The sequence below is a fragment of the Columba livia genome, chromosome 2, assembly GCF_036013475.1.
Source record: "Columba livia isolate bColLiv1 breed racing homer chromosome 2, bColLiv1.pat.W.v2, whole genome shotgun sequence".
Taxonomy (NCBI): domain Eukaryota; kingdom Metazoa; phylum Chordata; class Aves; order Columbiformes; family Columbidae; genus Columba; species Columba livia.
In genome coordinates this window covers 26,617,764-26,635,774 of record NC_088603.1, presented here as the reverse complement: position 1 = coordinate 26,635,774, position 18,011 = coordinate 26,617,764, and the positions used below count along the sequence as shown (strand labels likewise).

General features: G+C 41.1%; 1 protein-coding gene and 1 non-coding gene across 3 annotated transcripts in view; one reads left to right on the top strand and one right to left on the bottom strand.

Moving 5' to 3' along the window:
• CASD1 (CAS1 domain containing 1) overlaps positions 1 to 4,853 on the bottom strand; it is a 34,838-nt gene extending 29,985 nt beyond the window's left edge. The window contains exon 1 of one of the 2 annotated variants that reach the window (XM_065051099.1): positions 4,481 to 4,853. In XM_065051099.1, coding sequence (XP_064907171.1) covers positions 4,481 to 4,613 — 133 coding nt within the window. In that variant the 5' untranslated portion in view covers positions 4,614 to 4,853. Of the gene's footprint in view, positions 1 to 4,077; positions 4,097 to 4,480 lie in introns of those variants that run through there. The other variant, XM_021290933.2, reaches the window with a different exon arrangement.
• Positions 4,854 to 13,017: 8,164 nt separating this feature from the next.
• Positions 13,018 to 13,091, top strand: TRNAN-GUU (transfer RNA asparagine (anticodon GUU)). Its single transcript has one exon. It is a non-coding gene; the product is annotated as a tRNA-Asn (tRNA).
• Positions 13,092 to 18,011: the final 4,920 nt, after the last annotated feature.

Genomic DNA, 18,011 nt, shown 5'->3' with positions numbered 1-18,011 from the left:
TTCACAGGAGAGCATGTTCCGTATCTTGAGTTCATGACCCAAGCTTGGTAGCTCTGCATTCCATGGCACCTTTATCATAATTACCCACAAATAAAACAATCCTCCATCCTACAGTTTACTGAAATAACATTCCATACATCACACCCTGTATACATTTGAAACATAGAAAGAATATTTTAGGCCAGGAAGTTACACCTTCTTTCCCAACTCCCAATACCGAATACCTCCCTGTTTCCCTGGGCAATATTAGAAAGACTGAAACAGCAGCCAAGAGAGTAAACTGGAGGTTACAGACAAGACAGCACCTCCAGAAATGCTCACGTCTGACTTAGGAGTTGAAATACACAACAGTCAAATAAACGCTCTCATTTCAATACACCACACCGTCTTCTTAACCAACAATGAGATATTAAAAGACAAAAACAGGAAAAAAGAAACCCTCAAACCTGAGAAAAAAAATTTGTCATTCTATACATAAAACACATACACCATTCTTTTTGAGCTCTTCCTTTGTGCTTTGCTTAAATTATCTTTCCAACATATTACCTTTTATTTTCATCAAATGTTGCACTTAGATATACTAACGTATAGTTATACAAAGAGTATAATTTATCTGAATTTTATTATGCTCATTATTCTAATTTACCATGACTCAAAATCACGCTTTTCACCATTGAAATTGTGAAATCTCAAAGTCTCTGTTCAGTGCCAGAACAGATCATGTTTCACGATCCTTTCTCTAAAAGGCATACTCTCTATTTCAGAGAAATCAAAAACCGATTGTTCTCTATTATTCAAAATAAAAATATAGCTTTAAGCAGTATCTATTAGTGCTGATTTTAAGAATGCACAATTTTAAATTAAAACTTATTTCCAACAAGGTTTAGGACTGTACCTTTGAAATATAATAATAACTGAAAAATACACAGCACTAACTTCACAGTCTCCCTGAACATGAATTTGACCTCCACAACCCCAGACCAGCAATTTTTCATACACATAACCTTTATACAGGCAAGTTTTACTGGGAAGTGCAGTGCGTTGCTCCTATTTATAATACACATTTGCATGGCTGAGGCCAAAATTAGCTGAAACCTTTACGTGTAAAGACAATCATACAAAACACACGGAGTTCTAACAAAAGTCTCAGTCACCCAAAAACTCCCAAAGGAAGCCAAGACAAAACCAACTTCTTTGTAAAACATATGCATATTCTTAATTGGTGCCTTGTCAACATTTCAATATTGCAACAGGAGAAGAAAATCAGATGGCAATCTGCACAACATGGGTTTCTAAACTGAGCAACATAAACTATGCTAACTACCAAAAACTTAAAGCATCCAATTGTCCCTCACTTTAAATCTTACAAGTACAGATACACTGCAAACACAGAATACCTACTTATTAATACTTTCACTCCTACCTAGGGATAGTAAGAAAAAGGAAAAGGTAGGAAAGAAGCAGCCTTTATCATTTTTAGAATGTCTTCGTCCCACAGAAAGAAGGATTCACTGACAAACCTTCTTCACATGCAGCATTCTCTGACTGGTTATATACATAATTCGTGGCTTTTTCCTTCTGGATGAATTGTCCAATGCAAAAAAAATGCAGGATAACAGGCTAGAAGTCTCAACACTGTCAATGTGTTTCTGTGGTAGAAGTTTGATTTTGTAAATAATAGAGGACATAAAATAGCGAAGTATTTTAACGTAACACAGAATTTTTCTTCAAAGCCAACTACTGTCTTTGTCAGCCTTTAAACACCCTACAGGACACCTATACACCAGGATCTTGCTTGTATCATCATCACTGTATAATGGAGGAAATTAGATTGCAATTAGGCATGTCATTCATAGATTTAGACATGCCTAATTGCAATCTAATTTCCTCCATTATTCAGGCAGTTGCTCTTTCAAATAATGGAAACTTATCAGTTTCTTCAGATATCAAATATCCAAGGTGGGGCAGAGGGAGGAAATGCAGAGGAAAAAAAAAACAAACCACACCTCCCACAAAACATATTTAACTAGTTTTTGTTCATATGCAGCTCTCTCTTACTTCCTCCATATTCCTAGAGATCTAAGATGGACAGACACATGGGTGGTTAGTCCACTGTCAGATTTCTTTGCCCCACTGTGGCAGAAGGTATGTTCATATGAAAGAGCTGGTCTTGCTCACTCTCCTCTTCCTGACAGCAGCTAATGACAGATGGTCAAAGTATAAAAGCTCAAGAAACAGAGCAAACCCTTCCCTGGCAAGGCCCAGCTTTCATAGCCTGCCAACTTTGAGCTGGAGGGTATAAGGAGTTCAGCATGTTTGCAGCCCCAGCTCATCCACCCTCTGCGAATCAGGATGACCCTTTTCAGGGTATTTTTGGTATAAAAACTTGGTAACATATTTCAAAATGCCATATGTGGAAAAAAACTTGATTCATTCTCATCATTTTAAAAGTACTGTCTGCTAATTTCATTTTTCAGTTGATAGTTTTTGTGTTATGATACAATCACAATTATTTTACCATCCCAAATCATTCATAATAGTTGGGACCATTACCAGGTTACTAATTTTCTGTCCAGGCTACAGAATTTTAATCTATTTCATTACTTCTTGCACAGAAGCTGTTTAATTTTCATCTGCCATTTGTGTTGCTCTTTTGTACATGTTTTCCAAGCTTTATTTTACCATTACTAGGAGAGGGTGACCAGCACCACTGACAATAAGGAAGGTGCTGGTTAACTTTCATTATGCAATATCACAGAGAAATCTGCTGTTTTGTTTTTCATTAATTGCCAAAAATATCCTACCATTTGCTGAATTTCAAATGATTGAGATCACTGAAGGGCTGCAGAATGATCTGTCAAGCAACTCTTTTATCTATCTTGAAAACTTTTGTATTGCTATAAGCGCTCCACTCTCCTTTCCTAAGCTATTTGTGTCTTTTAATGTTGTTTGTTCAAAGGAGCCCAAGCTTGTAACCCTGTACTCACTCTCACTTTATGCCCTGCCTTTTAATCAGTTATTGAAAAGCCTCTCTCTTACCTGTAATAGATAAAAGAAATCAAAAGCCTTAGGCAAAGGAACTTGTTCAAAGCTTGGTGAAAATCCATACAGTCGATATCAACTTACATAAAGGCCTGCAAATTCTCTACCGCTTTGCAATTCGTGACTCAACCCCCTCATTAATTTTCCCATCACATACTGGTTTTATGCACAGTCCAGTTTCCTTGTAACCTGCTTGATATGTCAGTCTCAAAATCCCTCTTCAAAAAAACATCACATTTGTCACCCTCCATCCATCTATAATAGTTCTGCGACTGATTTGGGCCTTAAGGAACATAGTTCAATGGGAAAGTTCAATTACTGCATGCCTGAGCACCTCTAGAATTCAGTTAATGCTTCTGTGTCTTCCAACTTACTACTATTCAGTTTATCAGACTTACTGGCATGGCAGACAGAGGGTGAATCTAGGGAAGGCTCCCTACCTCCTTTCCCATATCTACAATAAACAGCCTCAAGCTTTGTCTTCTGTGGACACTAGCAGCAAGTATTAGAATACGACACCAGTTGTCCTACAATAAACAGAGCTGCAGTGACCTCTCTTTGGATCAACTTTTTGATTTACCCACAAAAACATACTACATTTTTTAGCATTCATCAGAAACAAGAAAATATTTCCATTAGCAGTTCTGTTAGTATCTACGGATCACGCCAAAATTCAGAACTTTGGGGTCCAAACAACCCAAAAGAAGAGGAATCAGCAGAGATCCCAGCACACCCGTACCTGCCGTGCACCCCTGTGCACCGCGGTCACGGTCACCAGCAGCAGCTTCCAGGCCTTGGCTACTGGCCTGTCCTCAAACCTCTAAAAACATGTGAAACCAAACTCTTTATCTTGCTTCATCCACCAAGGAGGCTGGACTTTGTTGTGTTGAAGGCAATAGTTCAAACAGTAATATAACATATACCGAATCTTACGCCAACTAAGCTATTAATCACTAATTGTCAGGTAAAAGTCGTTTAATCACGCTGTAGGGGAACAAGTGACAGGGAAGTCACCCTCCACCCCTGCAACTTCACCTGCAGCCGCACAGCTGCTCCACACGCCGCGGGCAAGGCCCCAAGAGCGGGGCTGTGCTCACGGCAACAACACCGCAGCGCCGCACACCCCAAGCCCCGCACGCCCGAGCCCGGGGCCCAGCCCGGCTGCCGGGAAGTCTGCGGCGACCCCGGGCCCGGGTCCCGCCGCCGTTGTCCCCAGGCTCGCCTCCCGCAGCAGCCGGGAACCTGCCACACCGCGGGGCCCTCTCCGCCCCAGTCCGCCAGGAGAGGGGTACGCGTGTCGGCCCTCTCGTCCCCGCCACGGCTGCTCCGGGCAGGGGCACCGCCGCTCGCCCTGCCCGGCCGCGGTCCCGCCGGGGCTCCGCCTCCCGCTGCACGCCAGCCGCGGCCCCCCGCGGAGCGCCCGCGGCCGCCCCCTCACCTCGGTAGCGGCGGGAGGCGGCGTGGCAGGCGGTGAGGACCAGGACAGCGCCCAGCGCCAGCGCCTTGGCGCTCCTCACGCTGAAGTAGTAGTTGATCTCCCGCTTGCCCAGGGTGTAGGCCAGGGCCGCCATCTTGGCTCCTCCATGACAACAGCGTGCGATGGAGCGGGCGGGCGCAGCGGGGCAGCACTGGGTCCCCGCTGGCGGCGAACGCAGACCCCGCCGCTGGCGGCTGTCACCGTCCCCAGCGCCGCGGCGGAGCGAAGCCCGACACCCCGCCGCCGAGGGCGGAGCCGCCGCCCTCCTCCCAGCGCCGCCGTTTCCCCTCGGCCGCCAGCGGGCGGCCCCAGCGCTCGCCTCCCCGCCCCGCGGCGGACGGCTCGGCGCGGCGGGGCCCTGCGGAGGGCGGGGGAGTCGGTGTATCCCCCGGGCTTGGTCCGAGGCCCGCTGCTGAGGGGGCGGCGGCTCGGCGGGGGCCGTGCCGGGCCTCGGTGTGTTGCAGCGCGCCGGGGGGTCGTTGTGACTGAGCTCCGTGGAGGAGCGCCTGGGCGAGGGGTGTACCTGAGCCGGGACGTGACAGCTGGCGCCGGGCAGCACTGGCTTTTCTCCAAGTAATGCGATTTTTAGACACTTGTCACTCCCCAAGTGACATGGAGATAGCCAACCCGGGCTGGGAGACTTCACTCCCTGTGAACGCGGATAGCACACTGTACAAGCTGAACCACGTTCACAAATTCACCTGGGTTTACAGAAGAAAAAAATGAAAAAAAAAAAAAATAAGGTGCATGTAGCAATTGAAATGCTGAAATGTTACGAAACGGAAATCCACAGGCAGTTACGTAAATCCCACCCGCGGAAAGGCTCTGGGCAGCGCTCCTGCCCCCGGGCCCCGGCCCCAGCGGAGCGGGGCACACGCTGCCCGGCGCGGGCGGTCACCGGCAGCATCGAGCGAGCACCAACAACCATATGGAAACATAAAACTTGGGAAAAGTGTTCGGTGTGCATTCGCATAAATATGGGAAATGAACAGCGAGCAGCTGTCAGCCCTCGGGTTCGTGATGAAGTACTATGCTTCACAGATGTTGAAATACGTACTCTCCCTCAGATCCTGCAGGACTCTTCATTAGGATTGGCCAAAGAAACATGAATGGAAAAAGGTTTTTCTAACCGAGCGGGTCAACAATAAAAATGAATCATTTGGGTTTTTGAACAGAAAAGTGTGGTTTTTCATTTCACCATCCTTCCATTTCCCTGCCATCCAAACAACACTGTTCTGGAAGTTCTGCAAATCCTTGAAGTTGATTATTCCTTTAAACACGTGAAAAAAACACAATTGCGGGGGAAAAAAAAGTGAAATATTTTAAACTGAACTGGAAATTCTACACACTGGAAGCAAAGTTTTATTTTCAAATATTGTCTGAAAAAAAGCAGAAGAATTTGAAGTATTATGCCCATGTAATGTACATACAAATTTTGAGTTCTAAGTGTTCCTCCGATGTGCACTGTTACTATATAATCAATGTATATCCCATTTCCACCCAATCAATATCTTTACTATCTGCCAACATATAATCTATATTCTTTTATATTCAGTTCAGTCTGTTAATTCATTCAGTTTAACAGCAATGTTTTTAAATACTAAAAACACTATTTTAAAGTGCTCAGGTTTATTCTCTCAGGGAGGGAGGGAAAAAAGGTACCAGGTAAGCTCTCAAATATACGGATTTATAGTTACAGCGTTATTTTTCCTAAAAGATTCCCACCCACCCACCTCCAAACAAGCAAACAAACTAACAAAAACAAACAAAACCCCCCAAACCTGATCATAGCACAAATGCTTTTACTCCATAAATGAAAAGTTCCCATTCATGTACTGGTTTTGGTGATACATCACTCAAAAAGCAAACTTTACTATTTGTTAAAATATTCCTGTTAGCGCTTAGCTTTCTTTGTCCTTGTTTCACATATGTTCAAGTGACAGCTGCAAGCATTTTACACTTTAAGAAGCAACTTTTAAACGTGTTTATACAGCTCATCTAACTGAAAGTATTCGCTGGAATATTTTTGTAGCTTTCCGCGCTATTGGCCGTTAATGATTCTTAACAGTCTTATGAAATGTGTCTTTCCTGCAGTCATTGAGGACCATGAATACTCTTCTTCATTTGCTTTTGCAACATTTATTCATGAAAAAGTAAGGCTTTTCATCCAGCCACATTTACTTCATCCTGCCTCATTCTGCAGTATAACTGTGTTTTTAGTAATTTTGCTGGCTCGCTTGCAAGTCTGCAAGGTGCATTTATGACAGTGACTGTAGTTCCTCAAAACTTGCCCTAATGAACACTGTGACTATAAGCAGAGCAGATGCAGAAAGCGTGGAGTTGAACTGGAGCTCCCAGAGTGCTGACTCAGCTTCTCAGGATGGCTGCAATGCTTGAGCAAGGATATTTAAATTTTTCTCTCATAATTAAAAAAATAATTCGGCTCTCTACTGTGAGATAGTATCTCTGGAGAATTTAACTGATCCTCATTGAAATCAGCTGCATCCTATGAAGGAACGGCAGAAATTAAAAAGTTATCAAAACAACCATACTTTTGTTTATAGATACCTCAGAAAATCACAACCTTCAGAAGCAGCAACTGTGTCCCACAGCCTGGGGAGGGCTGCTGCACGTCTGCCTCTTGCTGCTGGAAGACCCTGGGCAGTCCTTCTTTGCCCTGAAGTGCTAACACTGGCCTTCAGCAATGCCAGAAAACTCCATGTGTGGATTACATCTCTGTTATTTCAGGACCGCACAAATGCATACTGATACTGGTGCAGGATGAATACCTTAATTAAGACAACCTGCCTGTGTATATTAAATATATATGTGGATGTGAGCAAGACATCTACTTTTACTTGGTTGCTCCTTTGGAGACATTGCTGAGGTGTCTGACAGAGAGATCTCCTTCATGTCAGTCAGAAGCTTTTGGCTGAAGTGCCATGAGCTGGGAAGTGGTTTGCACACGTGCAGTCTTGCTTCTTAAAGGTTTTTCACAAGCTATTTGAATTTGGCATCATTACCTATACCTAAGTAGTTCACACCTAAACCATTATATATATAAAAAAAAACTGATATAAAAGGCTAATTAAGGATTGCTATGTACCTGATGAAACTGACTCCAGGTGTGAACTATTATTAGCTAGAAGCAGCTTTCTAAATTGTATACCTACTTTATTTTCCTATCTGCCGATAAGCTTAGTGTGCTGGAAGCAAACCAGTCTGCTAGCTTTTCCGATCAGTCAAACCTCAACTTTTGGTTTGCAAATGCTAAAGCTTCACGTTGGCTTTCTGCTTGCTGTGCTGGAAGCACCAAAGGCCATCAGTGGGAGGGGAACACCTGGAACAACCACAGAGAAAAGACCCAGCGAACAGGAGTTTCTTTGAGAGGTGGAGATTTCACACTGCTGCATGCATGAGATAATGGCTGTGAATATTAAGAGTGAAAAGCCATAGAAGGGTTTTCACATTTCTATTTTCTACAGATGTATCCTTGGCTTAACTGAATTCGTTATTTCCATAAGAGACTGCAGTGTTTTGTATGGTGATTATTGATAGAAGCTAAAAGTAGTACTGTGATTTTTGGTTGTGCTTTTCCCCTGTGTGTCAGTATAACAAAGCAATCAGGAAAGATGAGGTTCATCTTGCCTAACTCCACCTACTTATAATGAACACATCTATTTTAAAATAATCACCTACCTCCATCTGTAGAAGTGGTGGAAGTAAGGCACTAACAATGTACTCATAAGTGAGAATAAGGTGGATGACTTATTGCTGGGAATGGTGACTGCTGAATTTAGATAAGTTGGATAGATGTCACTTGCACAGGTATAATTTAGGTGAGATAATTCTTCCTTTACTGCTGCCTGACTTAGCTCGACAAGCTCAGTGTGAATGGAAGAACTCCGTGCCATGGGTCACACCTGGTAGGTACATACAAGTTTGCTGATAAGCTCAGTTCCCAGTAGATCTCTTTCTCTTGATTTTCCTGTTTTCAGCATTATAGCCACACGTGGCTTCTGGAGTTTGATCTGGTGTCCTCAATCAAAGGCTCAAGGCAAGCCCAAGGACTGTAAGTGTAAAAATGGATGAAGTGACTATACATTACAGAGAGCTGATACTTGAACACTGTCAGAAGAATATTAGGGCATTCCCATGTGATGCTTTCCCTTTAGAGTTTTTATATGCTTATAGGTGTGGAATTAATTCTGCACAAGTGTATGTAGCAAGAAATGTAGGCACCAGAGCTGGAAAAAAAATTATGATTTACCTCTAATCTGTAAGTTTCATGTATCATCCAAGGAACATACTGCTTGTTATATACTAACTAGAAGATGCCCTACATTATCTTACAGGTTAAATGTTGAATAATTAATTGATAGGATTTGTCATATCCAAAACCATATCACATCTTAATTTCTGCAACACTGTCAGATTACTCTGCTCATGTTGTAATTCCAGAAATAAAGCTGTATCTCCAACAGACTCCTGGGGAGAGTAGTATTTTCAGTACTGCATCTTTTACTTCAGCACCTTTTATGTACTTCCAAATCACAACATTGAACATTTTAGTTGCTGAGTTTTCAGCCTCATCTTTCTGTAAGCATCAGGTTTCTGTGTGGTGTGTGCAGGTATGGTAGCCATCTATTGCAAATATTTGATTATGTTAATGAAGAGGGAGTACAGAGAGTAAAAGGTTTATTTCTCAGTGGACTTGTTCAATCAAACAGTGCGCCCTGAGTAGTGTCCCAGTCAATTACTGAAGCTGATATGCCACCAGACCTGTAATATCTTGGAAATGCTATCACAGATTACTGCTTTTACAGATTTATGATTTTATAGCAGTTATAAAAATGGTTCCTCAATACTCTGTGCTAAAATCAAGCTGATATTACATGAAGCAGTTTTGAAATCACATGTACAAAAGCTATATTTAGCTTTATCACGAAGAGAGAAATACATCCATGGTACTATAGCATGAGACTTAATTGTGTTTTCAGTTCAGATTTCTGTGGATCTGACATAGAGGTGGATTGGAGGGATGGGGACCAGGAAGGGAAATAGGCAGATTGCAAATGTTTGTCATCCATCCTCTTCCATTAAGGACAGTCAAAGGGCTGCACTTTTCTGCATCGTGAGGTGTGGTCATCACTGCAGCCTCGCGTCAGGACTGGGACTCTGCATGGCTCATTAATGCAAAGCTCTTTTTCTTTTGGCTGTGTAGATTCTTATCCTCAAAGGTTCGTATTCATCGATGTAATGGGTTCAGAATTTTCAATTTAGATTAGTTTCTTGGTATGCAGGTACTATCTTTTTTTTTTCTATTTTCGCCTTCTGTTTTCTTGACTCCTTCTTGAGAGAAAGTGCTGGTCACTCTTAGTTCCTTGTCAAATTGAATTATTCTTTTTTTCATCAACACCTTATTTTCTCATTGTTTCTCTTCCTGGTTCCCCATTATCCTCCCAGATGTGTCTCTTTAAAATTCAGAATTCTTTACGGGGCAGCCTTTGGAAGCCTATATAGCCACTGTCTGAGCTGTGTCATGTTTTTGGAGCATTAGGAACCTTCTCTTCTGACTGCCAGCAAGACAGATGCCACCCTTTAAATACCATGTTATTTTTAAAACAGAGAGAGGGAGAACATAATTTCCACTTCCATCAGTGCAATCTCTAGTAAAAATCATTAACACTAATCATCATTAATGTTCTCTGCAGTATATTAGTAGTCTGCCTTATACTGTTCCATCAAAAAGTACTGAACCTTGAGTTCAGAAAGTTCTGCATCAAAGTCTCAGGCAGCTTGTGCTTTGTGTGCAACATACCCTGCCTCAATGGTCACCTCTGTCACAGATGTTAGGTAGGTGTCCTCTGATAAAAAGACCAGGTACCTGTGAGAATGAGAGCTGATTTTCATTTATTGATTACACTGACATGAAGCTGAAAGGCAAGGAAGTTCTGGGAAGAACTTTACAGAAGGTACATTTTAGGAAATATAGCAAATGAACTAAAACAGTGTAATAAAAAATTGCATGATAGAAATACAGAGGCAGAATAGCAGAATAGTTTTTATAAATTTAATGGAGGGGAAAACATCTTTGTACTTATTGTTTCTACATTTTAAAATGTTAAGGAACATTAACTAAAGAAACATTAAAAAATACTAGTAGGCGGTCCAACTGTTAAGGATAAGTCTTGCCCAAGATTCAAATGATGAGCTGTAGAAGATTAAAAATTCAGTGCATCCTGAAGTGCAAACATCTGAATAAGCATGGGATTCATCCCAGAGGAGCGATGCCTGAGGGCACATCCCTCCTAGAGATTAATATCTAATAGCTAACATAAAGCTGCATTACTACAAATCTAACAGGAAAATAAAACTGACTTTTCATCCTGTCTCTAGGCCAATGAGATACAGCCTTTAGCCTAATTTTTATAGTTTCTCCAGACTGGACCAATCTGGTCTTGTTTTGTGCTTCAGTACCTGCTTCTTTTGTTCTCTTTCCCATGATATCACCTTGAAATACTTTAGGCCTAAAGATGTAGTTTCTTTAATGTAATTTATAAGGTCTTAGAAGGGTTACTAAAGCTCTTTAGAAGTCTGTCGACATGGCCTCTTGTCCTCTAGCACTTCCTGGACAGGCTTCATTCTTTCTGTTCTAGGAGGAATCTTTTTGCTCTGTGCTTGCACAACACCTACTCTTACAGCTTCGTTCGTGGCTTGTGCCTGTTGATACTGCTAAAAAGGTTTGCAAGTTATAGGACCCTGCACTTGATATGAAAACTGGTTGAAGGTAAAGCATCTCTCTAAAGCAGTTCTCTTTATTCCCTTTATTCTTAAAGAATCGGTTCATTTTTTCAAAGCCTGAAATCTGTAATGGGGTCAGCAATCTATATAGGGCAGAACACATCAAGTAAAACAGTCAAAAACCTAGAAAATTATCAAAAGAACATCATGAAGAGGCAAGCTGAATTTCCTGACAAAACAATGTTCACAAGAATAAAAGCAGTATAAGAAAGGAGTGACATTTTGAGAGTTGAAGGTAGGTGAAGAGCTGGAAAAGAAGGTGAAGCTTTTCTGTTAGAAAAGAAAGTGAGAAGTGAAGTTGCTGTTATTGCCTACAATAATGCTGGAATATGGGGACAGGAAAATATCTCAGTGGGTAGGAAAATACTGGGATGGGAAATGAATCCTTTGATCCTTGAGCCTGGATAGAGGACAAACTTCAGTGTCACAAAGGACATTTGGCTAAAGAAAAATTAAGGACAATGTAAATATTAATGATGAATGAAGTGGCATCTCCTCCTGATTGTGAGAAGCTGGAAGAATGTTCCACTGAGCTTCAGACCCCAAATGTAACCGACCTGTTTTCACTCATGTATGATTTCCACTATTTTTGGGCAATTCAGTGCTTCATAACCTATCCAAAATAGAAAGTGAAATATTAAATGTATCTGTGCTGATGGGCAAATTCTTGACTAGGTTGTTTAATGCTGCTGGAGGCTGCACAGTGTCTTTTGGCTGGGCACTGAGACCACCTCATCTCCTCAGAGTGGCTTTTAAGCTGTCCTCATTCAGCCGCCTTCCCTTCGTGTCCTCAGCTGACACTGCTTATCCTGCAATGTTTCAGGCAGTGAAATTGAGTGGTTATAAAAGCTACACGTATTTCACTGTGGAACCAGCTATGAATGAGCTATGGAATTTTTAATTTAAAAGCAAATAAAAAATGGAAGGGTCTGACTAGTTTATTGGACAAAAGTTAAAATGGAAAAGTCGAAGTGTGAGAAGGTTTATTTGTGAATGAAAAATTATAATTGACTATCATGGACACCAGTGCCAAAATACAATTTTTTGAAATTACTAAATGACTTGTCAGCTCTGATTTTTCCAAGCAACTTATATTTGTACACTTGATTCTGTAATATTCTTTCAAGAGTGAAAACCAAGCTACATTAGAAATAGAAGAAGTCAGTTTTTATAAAGATATTTATCTCTATAAGGTAATTTCTTGCTGAACTTAACATAACTCTGAATCTTTAGAGTTATGCTATTTTCCCAAGTTTTTTTAAATGAGTTTGAAATTTGATGGAACTGAGTATACTTGACTGATGTCAGGGAGGAGAATATCCCTGTCTGTTGATTTTGATTTTGAGATCAAGCCTTTGGAGGGCTCTTTTTTTTCTAGGGAGAACCCACCAGCCAATATAGTTTCTCCAATAAGAACAATCTTACTTACTTCCATTGTAATTTCTCACTGGAATTTGCATGGTGCTCTTGAGTAGTTTTTGCATTTAAACACTGAATTACTTAGTTCCTCTATGAAATAATCTACTACAATGAAATACTGTATCGTAATTTTTTTTTTCCATCTTGAAAGAGTGTAAGAGTTAGTAGAATTTAATGCAGAGTATCTCTGCTTGTTGGAATCAGTGTTCTTAGGAAAGTAATTTTATTTTAGGAAGGGCAATTATTTTTTTATTACAGAGGATTTTTGCAAGGCAGTCTCTGTGGCGCAACCGGTTAGCGCGTTCGGCTGTTAACCGAAAGGTTGGTGGTTCGAGCCCACCCAGGGACGGCTTCTCCCCTTTCCTCCACCCATGGCAGGGGGTTTGGAACTATGTGGCCTTAAAGGTCCCTTCCAAACCACTCTATGAAACTTTGGAAAACAAATTCTCTGTTAGCCTCAGGCTTCTAAAACATTCAACAGACTAAAATCTTTCCATGGGTCATTATTTAAAGATGAAATTACATGGAAGTAGTTTAATTTAAGCAGAATATTACAGAGTGTTCTGTCGTATCTATTTGTGTATATAGGTTGTTGGGCTGCTGTGAGCTCTAATGGGTTTACGTAATTTTATGATGTTGAAATATAAACATATATACACAAAATATCAACATGGGCTACTATGCACCTCAGGTTTCATGAAAATTTCCCATTTCAGAACTAGTAGAAAGCTGAGAAGTTGTGCCGTTTCCAGAAATTTTGTGTAAAAGCCTGGTGAGCTGGAATCTGCAGGACAGATATTATTGTTTGCTTCTAGCTTTGAATCCCCTGTGCATGGTACACTTTAATAATTGCTCTAATGACAGACATATGGATCTATGTCTTTGATGTGATGTTTTTGCACATGCTTTAAAAACACTTTTACTGGGAGGCTTATCTAACAATATGTCATTTTTTTAAAGCCTAAAACCAGGACAAATCCATATGCAGTGGCCACTGCGTAAGCCTATGTCCTTCAGCAGCTCTCTTGTAATTTCATGCATCAGGGAAAAATGACAGGGCTCTCTCTCCACTGTCCATCCGCCTGTTTTCATGGAATATGCAATAATTTAATCTCTTTGAGATGTCCTCCTTTCTGTAGTGCTGGAGCATAAGAATCTAAATACTAGGAAAGAGGAAATCAAAATGCTGTTTTCAAAACTGAAGGCAGAAACTCTAACATACTATCGACTTGAGAGCAGGAACAGACAAGTAGCTGGTAAAGAGGTGATACAATAGCCAATGAAAAATACTGGCCTTGATCTAGATGTGAAAGAGCAGCTAATAAAAACAGAAGAAATCTTTGGCCTTGCCTGTTGGCTTTGACAGGCTATTTCCACCACACAAGTAAGGCACCAGTCTTCAAAACACCTCGTGGTTTTCGGAGTATGGGTCTATGCCCTCAAGGTGGCAGAAGAGTGCAAAGCAATTTGGAAATGGAAAAGAGATCACAGTTGTTTCTCAACATACCAGATCCAGATTGTATCAGATAACCAGCTTAAAACTGTTATTTTTTAGAAGATCATGCACCCATAAATTCCTGAGATTAAGATAGTAAGAGGCTATGAGTTTAACTGAAATATCTATTAAAATTTGTAACCATGTTAAGAAACAGATGAAGGGGTCAATAGAAAACAATGCAATTATTCTTCATGTTATGTTGCCTTCCTCCATCAGTGATGAGAGAGCAACCAAACCCATTCTCACCTCAAACTGGTCTGCTACAATTTTTCCCCATTATGAACACGTTAACCCTGTATATGTATTTGTGTAAAGCATAATTGCTGATGTCCAAGTCTCACTGTGAAGTCTGGAGGATAATTTAGTGGGTCACGAATAGTTTACCCAAGTGTGGGTGCAGTTATTAATGGCTTCCACTTATGCCTCAGGACAAGGCTATCTTTGCCTTGCAAAAAATAACTTTTAACCTTTCCAGAAATGCAGGCAGACAACAGGAGGAAAACAATGAAACCTCGCACTGGGTTAAGATAAAATTAAATAGTCTAGAGTGAGTCTAGTGTAAATGGATTGCTTTTGTCTGAAACACACAGTGTGCTCAAAGGCTGAGGCCCTGACTCTGGGAGCTGAGTAAGCATCTATCAGTTTGTCAGGAATCATAGAACAACTTGGGTTGGAAGGGACCTTCAAAGGTCATCTAGTCCAACCCCCCTGCAATGAGCAGGGACATCTTCAACTAGATGAGCTTGTTCAGAGCCCTGTCCAGCCTGGCCTTGAATGTTTCTGGGCATCTACCACCTCTCCAGGCAACCTGTTCCAGTATTTTACCACCCTCATTCTAAAAAATTTATTCCTTGTGTCTAGGAAAATAGAGAAGAAGAAAGAGATGCTGTGAGATGCCATCTTGAATTTCCTGTCGGCCACCCGTGTCCTTATGAACCTCACAACAGTATTGTGGAACAGGAGGAACCCAACCCTGCAGTTCCTCTGTAAATTAAATTATTTTTGCTCTGACCTGTTCCAGATCACTCCCAAAAGCACTGTATATGTAAAAGAAGTCCATTTAACAGCAGTATCTTTGCACAGAGCTAGTTGCAGGAGACGGACAGGTGAGTTACAGACAGCATCTTAAGCAGCATTTGCTTCATTGTGGAGCTATTAATCAGATGAATTTGCTTCTACTGTTTCAGATTCATAGAACGTAACAACTGTAAGACTCAATTATTATTGTCTTGAGTCTTTTCTACCCCGAGTGAGACTGCAGTTTGCTGCCAGGAGCTTTTCTGCTTTGGGTGGGTGTTCTTCTGATAAGATAATATATTTTTAGGATGAGTTGTGATACTGTTATTTTGCAGAGATAGTCCTTGGGATATAGGCAAAAGATATGGATAGTAACCATGACAGTGAATTCAGAAAAACAAACAAACAAACAAACCACCCAACACTCTTCAGGGGCTGGTAATTAGTGTCTAAGTCAATAGGTGGTGCACTATGTGCATGGAAATGATGGAGACCTGCTCTGGCTGTTTCACTAAGGGTGTTAAGAATGGGCACTTGGGAAAACTTGTTTAATTTCACCCAAATAGTCACTTTCGGAAGCTTGAAAGCAATAAGAGAAAATAAAAGATATAAGTGTTTTTAAGATGATGTTGACAATAATTATCGGAATGGATTATATATATTTCCAATGCTTGTGTTCAAAATAGGATTCAAATGTTGTATTTGTTTCTGTTGATAATTATACTTGGCTTAACGAGAACCAGAATTTCCTGAGTACTTGGAGAGTATACTCAAGCATGTAATCATGTTTAGGAAATTTTGCTCATGTAACACCTGTATTCAACCACCTGTTTTCCAGGATAGGACAAATTTACTCCAGCCAAAGATTATGAAAATATAGTAATTTCTGTGGAAGATCTTTGTTTATGCACCATAGGTTGCAATCATTTTTCATCTGGGGTTTATAGTGGAGCAATACAGAAAATTAGTGGTATTTCAATGAGATCAGAATGAAGCCTGCATAAAGCCAGATGAATTTAAGATTTCTTCTCGTAGCGTATCTAAGAATTTCTTCACTTGAACTTGCTATTCTCTCATTGTTTGAAATTAGTATGCATTATTCTAATCTAAAACACTGCATCAAGTAGGTGTTAGAAAAACATCTTCTAGGAGATCCTGTCTGAAACCACTAAGCGCGACAGCAGAACTCGTCAAGTCATGTCAAAAGCTGCAGCCTCTTAATGTTGCTTAGTCCATTACTTGTATTAAAGGAAATCTGTCTATTTGCAGTCTTTGGCACAGTATTTATGTTTTAAACTGATGAACAGAGATCTTTATGATGGTGATCAGTGGCTCATTATTCTCTTCCCAGTGAAGGAGCCTGCACAGTCACAACTGTTCCTTCTGCAACAGCTTTCCAGGTTTGGAAGTTTCTTTTTGCTCTGCCTTGCTTGAATTTAACATGTTCACATCACCTCTATTTTTAACGTACTTATGCCATATTCATGCAAAAGCACAGGCTATGGGGAGCCCAACGTACTGCCAGCTGAGCCTGTGGGAGTGGGAAGCAGCATCTGCCAGCCTGAGACTGGGCCCAGGAGAGCAAGCTACACTCAGGAGGAGAAAGGAAAGGGGAGACTGAATTAATTCATCACCCCCTGGCAACTGCTGTTTTGTTAGATTCACATTTATCTGAACGATTCCCCTGCATGCTGGGATCACAGGCTGACTGGGAGGGTCTTGTGCTCATGGACAGAACATGCTTATAAAAGTGCAAACCAGCCTCAAGAGCTGTTGCCCATCACAACTAGTAAAATTCAGGTGTCAAGAGGACTGTGTAGGAATCCCAGTTCATATGCACAGGGACACTTTAAACACTTCTACAGACTTTTTAGTAAGCCTCATGCATCTTCTCCAGCAATTTATCTTTCGCTTAGTTACCCCAGCTATTTTCCTTTCCTTCCAGGTTTCTTTCTTGTTCTGAACACAAACTTTAACCTGTTTTAACCCTATTGTTTTAGCTGATTTATGCTAACAGTCTAGTTGCATTACTGCTGATATGTACCCACTTCTAGTTAAATGCTCCAGAGATAATCCTTACAGAGAGGCAGACCACTCCCAAAAATGATTAATTTCACTTTACCAGAAGTTTACTCATCATTTTATATTCCTGAAATTTGACAATATGAAGCCTCCCTGTGCTGCCTGCAGTTCATCTCACTGATTTTCAGCTATAGTTTTTGAGAGGAAAGACAGTTTCTTCAATATTGTGCACAGCGTAAGCAAAATGGACAGTACATTCTGATGAGCTCAAAACCTGCAGGCCAAACTGAGTATCTTCTTGATGCTAATGAGGATAGAAGTTGACAGGTAGGTGCTATGTATTTTTTCAGCTTTGATTTCCAAATGAGTCCACTTCTGTGGCAAAGGTGTGAAAACACAGCAGAATTTGGATGTTACCAATGAGCTGGTAGAAAGGAAGTGTTCTGTGCCTGGCAGGACATGCTGTGGAACAGATCACAGAGAACAAAGGAGAAATCAGAAGATGACAAAAGAGACAGGATTTGCCTTTTGTAGTTTCCTTGCTAAACCTCAAGTGTTAATTTAAATGTGTTGTGGTTTGGTTTGGTTTTGTTTTCCTTCCCAGGCAGCAAATCCACCTCCTAGTCCTAGCAATAACCTTTGCATACATCCTAGTGGATTGTGTGGACTGAAGGGTGTTATTTTATCTTTTCAGTCCTTGTAGGAGCTTCCTGGTGTGTAGATAATCTATGT